This window comes from Acipenser ruthenus, chromosome 35 (genome assembly GCF_902713425.1).
Source record: "Acipenser ruthenus chromosome 35, fAciRut3.2 maternal haplotype, whole genome shotgun sequence".
NCBI classification, from domain to species: Eukaryota; Metazoa; Chordata; class Actinopteri; order Acipenseriformes; family Acipenseridae; genus Acipenser; species Acipenser ruthenus.
The window spans coordinates 2,839,699-2,854,393 of record NC_081223.1 but is presented as its reverse complement, the minus strand read 5'-3'; the positions used below and the strand labels follow the sequence as shown (position 1 = coordinate 2,854,393).

Here is a 14,695-nt window from a genome sequence, read left to right as displayed (position 1 = left end):
GAGAGAGAGACCCACACTGCAGGGATAGAGGCAAAGAATTATACACAGAGAGAGAGAGAGAGAGAGAGACCCACACTGCATGGATAGAGGCAAAGAATTATACACAGAGAGAGAGAGAGAGAGAGAGAGAGAGAGACCCACACTGCAGGGATAGAGGCAAAGAATTATACACAGAGAGAGAGAGACCACACTGCAGGGATAGAGGCAAAGAATTATACACAGAGAGAGAGAGACCACACTGCAGGGATAGAGGCAAAGAATTATACACAGAGAGAGAGAGAGACCCACACTGCAGGGATAGAGGCAAAGAATTATACAGAGAGAGAGAGAGAGAGAGAGAGAGAGAGAGAGAGAGACCCACACTGCAGGGATAGAGGCAAAGAATTATACAGAGAGAGAGAGAGACCCACACTGCAGGGATAGAGGCAAAGAATTATACAGAGAGAGAGAGACCCACACTGCAGGGATAGAGGCAAAGAATTATACACAGAGAGAGAGAGAGAGAGAGACCCACACTGCAGGGATAGAGGCAAAGAATTATACAGAGAGAGAGACCCACACTGCAGGGATAGAGGCAAAGAATTATACACAGAGAGAGAGAGAGAGAGAGAGAGAGAGAGACCCACACTGCAGGGATAGAGGCAAAGAATTATACAGAGAGAGAGAGACCCACACTGCAGGGATAGAGGCAAAGAATTATACACAGAGAGAGAGAGAGAGACCCACACTGCAGGGATAGAGGCAAAGAATTATACACAGAGAGAGAGAGACCACACTGCAGGGATAGAGGCAAAGAATTATACACAGAGAGAGAGAGAGAGAGAGAGAGACCCACACTGCAGGGATAGAGGCAAAGAATTATACACAGAGAGAGAGAGAGAGAGACCCACACTGCAGGGATAGAGGCAATTAATTTACTAAGATGTGTTTGTATTCTTTACGAAGTGTTCTAATAGACTGCTTTTTAGATGCTACTAGTTTTTGTGTTTTTAAATCAATGAACAGGTGAGTTACAGCAAGTTGTATCCATTTGTTACAATAGTTTTACAGCATTTTGGTGTATTTGGAGAAGACATTTTACAGGGGCTGGTCTTAATACTGAATACAGGGGCTGGTCTTAATACTGAATGCAGGGGGCTGGTCTTAATACTGAATGCAGGGGGGTGGTCTTAATACTGAATACAGGGGCTGGTCTTAAAGACCTAGGAGTTTATGTTGACTCAGAAATGTCTTCATCTAGACAATGTGGGGAAGCTATAAAAAAAAAAGGCCAAGAAGATGCTCGGCTATATTGTGAAGAGTGTTGAATTTAAATCAAGGGAAGTAATGTTGAAACTTTACAATGCATTAGTAAGACCTCACCTAGAATATTGTGTTCAATTCTGGTCACCTCGTTACAAAAAGGATATTGCTGCTCTAGAAAGAGTGCAAAGAAGAGCAACCAGAATTATTCCGGGTTTAAAAGGCATGTCGTATGCAGACAGGCTAAAAGAATTGAATATCTTCAGTCTTGAACAAAGAAGACTACTTGGCGATCTGATTTAAACATTCAAAATCCTAAAAGGTATAGACAATGTCGACCCAGGGGACTCTTTTGACCTGAAAAAAGAAACAAGGACCAGGGGTCACAAATGGAGATTAGATAAAGGGGCATTCAGAACAGAAAATAGGAGGCATTTTTTTACACAGAGAATTGTGAGGGTCTGGAACCAACTCCCCAGTAATGTTGTTGAAGCTGACACCCTGGGATCCTTCAAGAAGCTGCTTGATGAGATTCTGGGATCAATAAGCTACTAACAACCAAACGAGCAAGATGGGCTGAATGGCCTCCCCTTGTTTGTAAACTTTCTTATGTCCTTAATACTGAATACAGGGGCTGGTCTTAATACTGAATACAGGGGTGTCCTTAATACTGAAGGTGGCTTTATATTGTTGTCAGTTGGAGCAATCAGGACACTGGCTTAAAGCAGAGTTTTAGTGTAATTGAGCCACCTCTCCTGTGCATTGCGAGACTCCTCAGGAGAGTCACTGGCTTTATAAAACTAGACACTCATATAATCCAATAGTGCATTAGTGTGCTTGTACAGAGGATGGAATCACAGGGATTGTGAGCTAACCAGTGAAACACACGAGAGCACTGATCTGATCGCTCCTGCGAGGGCTGAGCTAACCAGTGAAACACACGAGAGCACTGATCTGATCGCTCGTGCGAGGGCTGAGCTAACCAGTGAAACACACGAGAGCACTGATCTGATCGCTCCTGCGAGGGCTGAGCTAACCAGTGAAACACACGAGAGCACTGATCTGATCGCTCCTGCGAGGGCTGAGCTAACCAGTGAAACACACGAGAGCACTGATCTGATCGCTCGTGCGAGGGCTGAGCTAACCAGTGAAACACACGAGAGCACTGATCTGATCGCTCCTGCGAGGGCTGAGCTAACCAGTGAAACACACGAGAGCACTGATCTGATCGCTCCTGCGAGGGCTGAGCTAACCAGTGAAACACACGAGAGCACTGATCTGATCGCTCCTGCGAGGGCTGAGCTAACCAGTGAAACACACGAGAGCACTGATCTGATCGCTCCTGCGAGGGCTGAGCTAACCAGTGAAACACACGAGAGCACTGATCTGATCGCTCCTGCGAGGGCTGAGCTAACCAGTGAAACACACGAGAGCACTGATCTGATCGCTCCTGCGAGGGCTGAGCTGGGCTCGGTTCATCCAGGATCACACCCTTGTAGCTTAGCGGTTAGAGCACTCGCCTGCAGAGCCCAAGAGTGCAGGTTCACATGCCACTGGCTCTTAAAAACAAGTGTGTGTGTGTGTGTGTATATATATATATATATATATATATATATATATATATATATATATATATATATATATATATATATATATATATAATATTATATTATATTATGATAGTAATGAAACCTTTCTGAGATTGGAATTGCCCTTCTCCCTCTCCCCAGGCCATAAACAAAGCCATTGAGAAGGAGCACGAGGAATTCAACATCGGGGTCCTGGATATCTACGGCTTTGAGATCTTCCAGGTGACTGATCACCCTGATTCAGAGAGGAGAGACCGCAGCAACATCAGGGGCTACAGATTAGAATTAAACACAGCGCAGTCTGTGCAGATCACAGTGAGCTGCTGCAAGCTCTAGCCGTGGACACGGGGGCGGAATGTCATGGGGATGCTTGCTGCAGTCTGAGGATTCTATTATGGGTTTAGTACTAGGTGGTTGATACCACCTGGTGGTCAATTTTGGAATTGCACTAATCTGAAGAGAATGTCAACGTTGCCCTTTCACAGGGAATGATTTGAACAGTACTGAAATATTACACAATAGTTACATCTCCACTCATATGCAATTAAACCAAGAGATTGGGTACAACTGCTTACAAACAGGGATGGAAATAAGACTCCTATTGCAAAGCAGTGTGATCCATTCCTTGTTTTACTGAGTTTAATAAGACAAACCTGAGCACCTTATTTCCATAATAAAATAATATTCTCAATGAAATTGAATGAAACCTTTTCCTTTGCAGCAAAATGGTTTTGAACAATTCTGCATCAACTTTGTGAATGAAAAACTGCAGCAGATCTTCATTGAACTGACGCTGAAGGCAGAACAGGTACGAAACAGGGTTCTCTTCATGCCCCTGTGTGTGTACAGTAGCCTATATGACCCTGTGTGTGTACAGTAGTCCGGTGTGGAAGTTCATGTGTTAGTGTGTGCTCTCTCTGTGCTGTGTGTCAGTGTGTGGAGCTCTCTGTGCTGTGTGTCAGTGTGTGGAGCTCTCTCTGTGCTGTGTGTCAGTGTGTGCTCTCTCTGTGCTGTGTCAGTGTGTGGAGCTCTCTGTGCTGTATGTTAGTGTGTGGAGCTCTCTCTGTGCTGTGTCAGTGTGTGGAGCTCTCTGTCTGTGCTGTGTGTCAGTGTGTGGAGCTCTCTGTCTGTGCTGTGTGTCAGTGTATGGAGCTCTCTCTGTGCTGTGTGTCAGTGTATGGAGCTCTCTCTGTGCTGTGTGTCAGTGTGTGGAGCTCTCTCTGTGCTGTGTGTCAGTGTGTGGAGTTCTCTCTGTGCTGTGTATTAGTGTGTGGAGCTCGCTGTGGGTCAGTGTGTGGAGCTCTCTCTGTGCTGTGTGTCAGTGTGTGGAGCTCTCTCTGTGCTGTGTGTCAGTGTGTGGAGCTCTCTCTGTGCTGTGTGTCAGTGTATGGAGCTCTCTCTGTGCTGTGTGTCAGTGTGTGGAGCTCTCTCTGTGCTGTGTGTTAGTGTGTGGAGCTCTCTCTGTGCTGTGTGTCAGTGTGTGGAGTTCTCTCTGTGCTGTGTATTAGTGTGTGGAGCTCGCTGTGGGTCAGTGTGTGGAGCTCTCTCTGTGCTGTGTGTCAGTGTGTGGCGCTCTCTCTGTGCTGTGTGTCAGTGTGTGGAGCTCTCTCTGTGCTGTGTGTCAGTGTGTGGCGCTCTCTCTGTGCTGTGTGTCAGTGTGTGGAGCTCTCTCTGTGCTGTGTGTTAGTGTGTGGAGCTCTCTCTGTGCTGTGTGTCAGTGTGTGGAGCTCTCTCTGTGCTGTGTGTTAGTGTGTGGAGCTCTCTCTGTGCTGTGTGTCAGTGTGTGGAGTTCTCTCTGTGCTGTGTGTTAGTGTGTGGAGCTCTCTCTATGCTGTGTGTCAGTGTGTGGAGCTCTCTCTGTGCTATGTGTTAGTGTTTGCTCTCTCTGTGCTGTGTGTCAGTGTGTGCTCTCTCTGTGCTGTGTGTCAGTGTGTGGAGCTCTCTGTGCGGTGTGTCAGTGTGTGGAGCTCTCTCTGTGCTGTGTGTTAGTGTGTGCTCGCTCTGTGCTGTGTCAGTGTGTGGAGCTCGCTCTGTGCTGTGTGTTAGTGTGTGGAGCTCGCTCTGTGCTGTGTGTTAGTGTGTGGAGCTCTCTCTGTGCTGTGTGTTAGTGTGTGCTCACTCTGTGCTGTGTCAGTGTGTGGAGCTCTCTCTGTGCTGTGTGTTAGTGTGTGGAGCTCTCTCTGTGCTGTGTGTCAGTGTGTGGAGCTCTCTCTGTGCTGTGTGTTAGTGTTTGCTCTCTCTGTGCTGTGTGTCAGTGTGTGGAGCTCTCTGTGCTGTGTGTCAGTGTGTGGAGCTCTCTCTGTGTTGTGTGTCAGTGTGTGGAGCTCTCTCTGTGCTGTGTGTTAGTGTGTGGAGCTCTCTCTGTGCTGTGTGTCAGTGTGTGGAGCTCTCTCTGTGCTGTGTGTTAGTGTGTGGAGCTCTCTCTGTGCTGTGTGTCAGTGTGTGGAGCTCTCTCTGTGCTGTGTGTCAGTGTGTGGAGCTCTCTCTGTGCTGTGTGTTAGTGTTTGCTCTCTCTGTGCTGTGTGTCAGTGTGTGGAGCTCTCTCTGTGCTGCGTGTCAGTGTGTGGAGCTCTCTCTGTGCTGTGTGTTAATGTGCTCGCTCTGTGCTGCAGGAGGAGTATGTGCAGGAGGGGATTCGCTGGACCCCCATCGAGTATTTCAACAACAAGGTGGTGTGTGACCTCATCGAGAGCAAAGCGGTGAGCGGTGCCTTTATTCTTCATATTTATTCAGGTTTATTCTTCATATTTATTCAGGTTTATTCTTCATGTTTATTCTTCATATTTGTTCTTATTCATATTTAACCAGAGGTTCCCTGTTAACAAGTCTGCTCTTCATTGTGGTCTGGCAAGGTGGCAGGCACAGGGGTGGAAGTAAGACTCCTATTGCACAGCAGTTCATCCATTCTAGCTTTTACTACGAGTGTGATTAGCCCACGTGTACAGGTATGTCTAATTTAAACTCATAATAAAACCAGGAAAGGATCAAACTGCTTTGCAATGGAAGTCTTATTTCCATCCCTGCAACTAGGTTGCAGTCGTGTTTAGAAAAAGCACTGTTTGCTTGGACTAGCTCAGCAGGTAAAGTATCTAGCAATTAGATTACATGCTATTGAGTTGTCTCCCCCTAGTGGGAGTGAATGGTGTGCCTGGCAGGGAGGAGGGTCCTCTTCTCTCTCCTGTTCTGATGATGACACACTGTTCCAGTGCATGCTTATTTCCATCCCTGTTGTGTTTTTTTCCCAGAACCCCCTGGGTATCATGTGTATCCTTGACGACGTGTGCGCCACGATGCACGCCAAGGGCGAGGGAGCCGACCAGACCCTGCTCCAGAAGCTGCAGAGTCAGATCGGCACGCACGAGCACTTCAACAGCTGGAACAAGGGCTTCATCGTACACCACTACGCTGGGAAGGTACTGCTGGCGACAGGCAGTGGGAGAGCGCTCATTATACACCAGCACAGATGCTACAACCAATCAGAGCGCTCATTATACACCAGCACATCATCCACAACCACTCATAGCGCGCCATCACGATACGATAGTCGTGCAGATTACCACAGAAGAGAGCAAAGTAAAGAGCAAAACTGTCTCGCTTTTATTCAGGTATCTGAGAAACGAAAGTAAACAGAACATAAGGGATCCAGGCAAAAATCTAACCCAAAAACACATTTAAAAACAATTCTTGCTCAGCTTCCAATAGTGTTAATGTCCTCCTCCACACTGATATTAATACACACGTTTATTAATAAAACAACATTTTGGATTAAAGTACCATGAACAATAAAGAGAGAACATGCTTTTGCTGCAGAAGGAAGTTCAGAATCCCTGTCCCTTTTTAAAGCTAGTCACGGATGGGTCATTTTCACCCATTGTGCTGAATATGTAAATTATTTGGAGAAAACAAATCCTACAAATATGAACCTACTAAATTAAGCAAGTCGTGCCTTATCATTACTTAGGGATGGCAATAAGACTCCTATTGCAGAGCAGTTTCACCCATTCCAGGTTTTACTACGAGCTTTACTAGCCCCAGTATAGGAAACAAGCTTGTGTGTGTCTTAATAACTCCTAGTAAATCCAGGAATAGATGAAACTGCTATGCAGTAGGAGTCTATTTCCAGCCCTGTTGCGACACACACAGGCCCCTGTGCTCTGGCTCTCAGCCGGCGCTGTTTTGCTGGCTGCTGAATCCTCTTTGCCGTTCTCTCCAGGTCTCCTACGATGTGAACGGGTTCTGTGAACGGAATCGAGACGTGCTGTTCAACGACCTCATCGAGCTGATGCAGAGCAGCGAGTTGTAAGTCATTGAAACAATAAGAACGCTGTGTGCGTGCGTGTGTGTGTGCGTGTGTGCGTGCATGCGTGTGTGTGTGGGGGCGTGCTGCTCATGCTGGAATAGAGCTCATTGCAATGGGAGACTTTCTTCCGAATGTTCAGGAATCCTCGTCACTTGGATGCAAAAAGCAAAGCTCAGATTATTATTATTATTATTATTATTATTATTATTATTATTATTATTATATTTTTTTTTTTTTTTTTTTTTTAAATTGTGAATTCACGCATTTTGATGTCAGTTTTATGACACAAAACATATACAATTGCTTGTGTGATATTTATCTGAACTAATGTGTTTAGAATCTCTTTGATTTCATTTTCTGTTCCAGTCGTCACATCCTGGGGACTTTTTATTTTATTTTATTATTTAATTCATGTGGTCTCAGTAGAGCTCTGAGAATCATGTCGTAGTACATCAGTCACGCCAGTGTAACCATTAACCTGTCCCTGCAACACACTGCCCTAGGGGGTGCAAGACACAGCATTTATGAATGAGAGCAGGCAATTCAGCCCATCGGAGCTCGTCCAGTTCCTAGTAGCTGATTGATCTCAAAAACTTGTGAAGTCTGGTTTTAAAGGCTTGATTTTAGAATCAACAGTGTGGATAGTCCCTGCACTCACCGCTCTTTGTGTGAGGAACTGTCTCCTACCCTATCCTGGGTTCTGTGTGCTGTGTGTATCGGTTAGGGTTTGTGAATTCCTTTTAAGATTTTAAATACTTCAAGCAATCTTTTTTGGTCTTGGATACATACTTTCCCTCAACCTGTCTTCACAGCTCATTCCCTTAAACCCTGAGATTTAGCCTGTCTCTGGCTATGTTATGTCTGAGATTTAGCCTGTCTCTGGCTATGTTATGTCTGAGATTTAGCCTGTCTCTGGCTATGTTATGTCTGAGATTTAGCCTGTCTCTGGCTATGTTATGTCTGAGATTTAGCCTGTCTCTGGCTATGTTATGTCTGAGATTTAGCCTGTCTCTGGCTATGTTATGTCTGAGATTTAGCCTGTCTCTGGCTATGTTATGTCTGAGATTTAGCCTGTCTCTGGCTATGTTATGTCTGAGATTTAGCCTGTCTCTGGCTATGTTATGTCTTTTGAATCCATCCTGACAACTGTCACTGATTTCCTGCCCTGTAATTTCAGCCCATTCATCCAGGACCTGTTCCCTGAAAACCCCAATGCGGAGAAGAAGGGGCGCCCCACCACAGCCAGCAATAAGATCAAGGTGAGGGGGGAGGGGGGAGGGCTAGGACCGCTACACACCAGATGCGATGCAACAAATGAAAATGCGCAGTAATGTGACAAAATGAATCATATACTTTTTTTTTTTTTTTTTAAATTAGTAGTCGACAATTCATTTTTATCCCGTTTTTCTCCCAATTTGAAATGCCCAATCGTATTTAGGCTCAGCCCACCTCTACCACCCCTGCGCTGACTCGGTAGCGGTGAAGACAAACACACGCTGTCCTCTGAAGCGTGCGCCGTCAGCCGACCGCTTCTTTTCACTCTACAGGCCCGCCATGCAGCCAGCCCAGATCTACAGTGTCGGAGGACAATGCAGCTCTGGGCAGCTTACAGGCAAACCCGGCCAGCCTACAGGGGTTACTGGTGTGCGGTGAGCCGAGGATACCCTGGCCGACCTAAGCCCCCCCCCCCCCCCTCCCGTCCACGGTCGGCAGTGGAATAGCCTGGACTCAAATCGGCGATGTCCAGGCTGTAGGGCGCATCCTGCACTCCACGTGGAGCGCCTTTACCAGATGCCTTACTTTTGATAAGTATCTTTAACACCACAGGCGACACCAGGGTGACACTGAAGCAATGAGAAATAAGTAGGATCGAATCCTATTTACTGTGAGTGTGACGTGACAACTAAGGCATTGAGCAATCAGAGAACGGCTTCAATGCACGTGGTCCAGCAGGGTGAAGCAGCATCCAAAATGACGGAGGAAACAGTAATACTCAGAAGGTCTGTTTGGTCATGTCGCTGCAAATGTGTCTTGTCGCCTGATGACAAATTTGCATCACGCTGGTGTGTAGCGGCCTTTGCTTGCTAAACTGTTCGGAGGAGTCGATGCTCCTGAAGCTGAAAGCACTGATTAACCCTCCCCCCGATTCCAGCTCTGAAGTGGTTCACATGCAGGGTGTAGAGAGAGGGTTCCTCAGTCCTATATTGCAGCTCTGAAGTGGTTCACATGCAGGGTGTAGAGAGAGGGTTCCTCAGTCTCATATTGCAGCTCTGAAGTGGTTCACGTGCAGGGTGTAGAGAGAGGGTTCCTCAGTCTCATATTGCAGCTCTGAAGTGGTTCACGTGCAGGGTGTAGAGAGAGGGTTCCTCAGTCTCATATTGCAGCTCTGAAGTGGTTCACATGCAGGGTGTAGAGAGAGGGTTCCTCAGTCTCATATTGCAGCTCTGAAGTGGTTCACATGCAGGGTGTAGAGAGAGGGTTCCTCACTCCCATGAGGTACAGCAAGGCTGTTGTGTGCTTGCTGCTCCTGACTCCTGTCTGCTCTGAATGTTTCTCCAGAAACAAGCGAACGACCTGGTGGGCACGCTGATGAAGTGCACACCACACTACATCCGCTGTGTGAAACCCAACGAGACGAAGCGGCCGCGCGACTGGGAGGAGAGCCGGGTCAAGCACCAGGTGGAGTACCTGGGACTGCGGGAGAACATCCGAGTCAGGAGAGCCGGCTACGCCTACCGACGCCTCTTCAGGAAGTTCCTGCACAGGTCCCGCCCCCTTGATACCTCTCCATAGTTTAGCTTTCACCTGGCAGACACTGTTGACAGGCCTGTTTGTTTACATTACTGCCGGTTTCTTTTGTAAGCTGTGGCACACAAGCTTCCTCCCTCCTTGAAGCTTTCTGGCAGGTGGTGTAGTCGAGCCAGAACAACGCTCCCGTGCTTCCTTCTATCAGCAGAACCTTGACTTAAGAATTAACTGAAGAACATTTACTGATTTGTTATGACAATGCTTACATGGCGCCCGGCCGCTCTAATTTCGGTGTCTGGGCACCAATGATGCAATCTGTTGACTATTTTAAGTCAAATTAGTCTTTCCATTGAATACACACTAGGAACAAAAAAATCAGTGTTCGATTCCCTACATACCAGTTTTGATGGTACACTCCGAATCAGAGTCTGATAACCGGTGCACATTTTAAACGTTTGCAAAGTCAAATCTCTCGCACAATCGTCTGATTCAGTCAGTCACCCTTGTGATTCAATGAAGAGAATGTTAGGAACTTCTATTACAAACTACAGGACTACTTTAAGAAGGCTAACCATATTTTTTTGTAAAAATGCTGACAGACAGCTGACAGCAAAAGTGCGTCCTCCGACTGTAGCCATAAACACGGGTTTAAAGCTGCTTTGTACATCGGTCACAACAGGGTTTGGAGTAAACGCCTGCCCTTGCAGGATTCATGTTGCCCTTGCTTTTAAGATACAAATATATATTACAAAAGCATAAATAAGTGCTATACAGGGCATCACTGTGATTGAAGACAGGGAGGATGTGATATACTATACAGGGCATCACTGTGATTGAAGACAGGGAGGATGTGATATACTATACAGGGCATCACTGTGATTGAAGACAGGGAGGATGTGATATACAGGGCATCACTGTGATTGAAGACAGGGAGGATGTGATATACAGGGCATCACAGTGATTGAAGACAGGGAGGATGTGATATACTATACAGGGCATCGCTGTGATTGAAGACAGGGAGGATGTGATCTACTATACAGGGCATCGCTGTGATTGAAGACAGGGAGGATGTGATATACTATACAGGGCATCGCTGTGATTGAAGACAGGGAGGATGTGATATACTATACAGGGCATCGTTGTGATTGAAGACAGGGAGGATGTGATATAGTATACAGGGCATCGCTGTGATTGAAGAGAGGGAGGATGTGATATACTATACAGGGCATCGCTGTGATTGAAGAGAGGGAGGATGTGATATACTATACAGGGCATCACTGTGATTGAAGACAGGGAGGATGTGATATAGTATACAGGGCATCGCTGTGATTGAAGACAGGGAGGATGTGATATACTATACAGGGCATCACTGTGATTGAAGACAGGGAGGATGTGATATACTATACAGGGCATCGCTGTGATTGAAGACAGGGAGGATGTGATATACAGGGCATCACAGTGATTGAAGACAGGGAGGATGTGATATACTATACAGGGCATCGCTGTGATTGAAGACAGGGAGGATGTGATATACTATACAGGGCATCACTGTGATTGAAGACAGGGAGGATGTGATCTACTATACAGAGCATCACTGTGATTGAAGACAGGGAGGATGTGATATACTATACAGAGCATCACTGTGATTGAAGACAGGGAGGATGTGATATACTATACAGGGCATCGTGGTGATTGAAGACAGGGAGGATGTGATATACTATACAGGGCATCGCTGTGATTGAAGACAGGGAGGATGTGATCTACTATACAGGGCATCGCTGTGATTGAAGACAGGGAGGATGTGATATGCTATACAGGACATTGTGGTGATTGAAGACAGGGAGGATGTGATTGAAGACAGGGAGAATGTGATCTACTATAAAGGGCATCGCTGTGATTGAAGACAGGGAGGATGTGATATACTATACAGGGCATCACTGTGATTGAAGACAGGGAGGATGTGATATACTATACAGGGCATCACTGTGATTGAAGACAGGGAGGATGTGATATAGTATACAGGGCATCGCTGTGATTGAAGACAGGGAGGATGTGATATACTATACAGGGCATCACTGTGATTGAAGACAGGGAGGATGTGATGTACTATACAGGGCATCGTGGTGATTGAAGACAGGGAGGATGTGATATACTATACAGGGCATCGTGGTGATTGAAGACAGGGAGAATGTGATCTACTATACAGGGCATCGCGGTGATTGAAGACAGGGAGGATGTGATATAGTATACAGGGCATCGCTGTGATTGAAGACAGGGAGGATGTGATATACTATACAGGGCATCGCTGTGATTGAAGACAGGGAGGATGTGATCTACTATACAGAGCATCACTGTGATTGAAGACAGGGAGGATGTGATATACTATACAGAGCATCACTGTGATTGAAGACAGGGAGGATGTGATATACTATACAGGGCATCGTGGTGATTGAAGACAGGGAGGATGTGATATACTATACAGGGCATCGCTGTGATTGAAGACAGGGAGGATGTGATCTACTATACAGGGCATCGCTGTGATTGAAGACAGGGAGGATGTGATATGCTATACAGGACATTGTGGTGATTGAAGACAGGGAGGATGTGATTGAAGACAGGGAGAATGTGATCTACTATACAGGGCATTGCTGTGATTGAAGACAGGGAGGATGTGATATACTATACAGGGCATCGCTGTGATTGAAGACAGGGAGGATGTGATATACTATACAGGGCATCGCTGTGATTGAAGACAGGGAGGATGTGATATACTATACAGGGCATCGCTGTGATTGAAGACAGGGAGGATGTGATATACTATACAGGGCATCGCTGTGATTGAAGACAGGGAGGATGTGATATGCTATACAGGACATTGTGGTGATTGAAGACAGGGAGGATGTGATGTACTATACAGGGCATCGCTGTGATTGAAGACAGGGAGGATGTGATGTACTATACAGGGCATCGCTGTGATTGAAGACAGGGAGGATGTGATATACTATACAGAGCATCACTGTGATTGAAGACAGGGAGGATGTGATGTACTATACAGGGCATCGCTGTGATTGAAGACAGGGAGGATGTGATATACTATACAGGGCATCACTGTGATTGAAGACAGGGAGGATGTGATATACTATACAGAGCATCGCTGTGATTGAAGACAGGGAGGATGTGATATACTATACAGGGCATCACTGTGATTGAAGACAGGGAGGATGTGATGTACTATACAGGGCATCGCTGTGATTGAAGACAGGGAGGATGTGATGTACTATACAGGGCATCGCTGTGATTGAAGACAGGGAGGATGTGATATACTATACAGAGCATCACTGTGATTGAAGACAGGGAGGATGTGATATGCTATACAGGGCATCGCTGTGATTGAAGACAGGGAGGATGTGATATACTATACAGAGCATCACTGTGATTGAAGACAGGGAGGATGTGATGTACTATACAGGGCATCGCTGTGATTGAAGACAGGGAGGATGTGATATACTATACAGAGCATCGCTGTGATTGAAGACAAGGAGGATGTGATATACTATACAGGGCATCGCTGTGATTGAAGACAGGGAGGATGTGATGTACTATACAGGGCATCGCTGTGATTGAAGACAGGGAGGATGTGATATACTATACAGAGCATCACTGTGATTGAAGACAGGGAGGATGTGATGTACTATACAGGGCATCGCTGTGATTGAAGACAGGGAGGATGTGATATACTATACAGAGCATCGCTGTGATTGAAGACAGGGAGGATGTGATATACTATACAGGGCATCACTGTGATTGAAGACAGGGAGGATGTGATGTACTATACAGGGCATCGCTGTGATTGAAGACAGGGAGGATGTGATGTACTATACAGGGCATCGCTGTGATTGAAGACAGGGAGGATGTGATATACTATACAGAGCATCACTGTGATTGAAGACAGGGAGGATGTGATATGCTATACAGGGCATCGCTGTGATTGAAGACAGGGAGGATGTGATATACTATACAGAGCATCACTGTGATTGAAGACAGGGAGGATGTGATGTACTATACAGGGCATCGCTGTGATTGAAGACAGGGAGGATGTGATATACTATACAGAGCATCGCTGTGATTGAAGACAAGGAGGATGTGATATACTATACAGGGCATCACTGTGATTGAAGACAGGGAGGATGTGATATACTATACAGGGCATCACTGTGATTGAAGACAGGGAGGATGTGATATACTATACAGGGCATCGCTGTGATTGAAGACAGGGAGGATGTGATATACTATACAGGGCATCGCTGTGATTGAAGACAGGGAGGATGTGATATGCTATACAGGACATTGTGGTGATTGAAGACAGGGAGGATGTGATATACTATACAGAGCATCGCTGTGATTGAAGACAAGGAGGATGTGATGTACTATACAGGGCATCACAGTGATTGAAGACAGGGAGGATGTGATATACAGGGCATCACAGTGATTGAAGACAGGGAGGATGTGATATGCTATACAGGGCATCGCTGTGATTGAAGACAGGGAGGATGTGATATACTATACAGAGCATCACTGTGATTGAAGACAGGGAGGATGTGATGTACTATACAGGGCATCACTGTGATTGAAGACAGGGAGGATGTGATATACTATACAGAGCATCGCTGTGATTGAAGACAAGGAGGATGTGATATACTATACAGGGCATCGCTGTGATTGAAGACAGGGAGGATGTGATGTACTATACAGGGCATCGCTGTGATTGAAGACAGGGAGGATGTGATATACTATACAGAGCATCACTGTGATTGAA

General features: G+C 46.1%; 1 protein-coding gene across 1 annotated transcript in view; it reads left to right on the top strand.

The window, feature by feature from the left end:
* The window catches only part of LOC117395647 (unconventional myosin-Ie), a 61,031-nt gene that overhangs the window by 27,259 nt on the left and 19,077 nt on the right, over positions 1–14,695 (top strand). Inside the window, exons 11-17 of the mRNA XM_059007446.1 lie at positions 2,973–3,053; positions 3,553–3,639; positions 5,444–5,530; positions 6,077–6,244; positions 7,045–7,130; positions 8,309–8,390; positions 9,691–9,896. Of these exons, the coding sequence (XP_058863429.1) occupies positions 2,973–3,053; positions 3,553–3,639; positions 5,444–5,530; positions 6,077–6,244; positions 7,045–7,130; positions 8,309–8,390; positions 9,691–9,896 (797 nt within the window). The remainder of the gene's footprint in view (positions 1–2,972; positions 3,054–3,552; positions 3,640–5,443; positions 5,531–6,076; positions 6,245–7,044; positions 7,131–8,308; positions 8,391–9,690; positions 9,897–14,695) is intronic.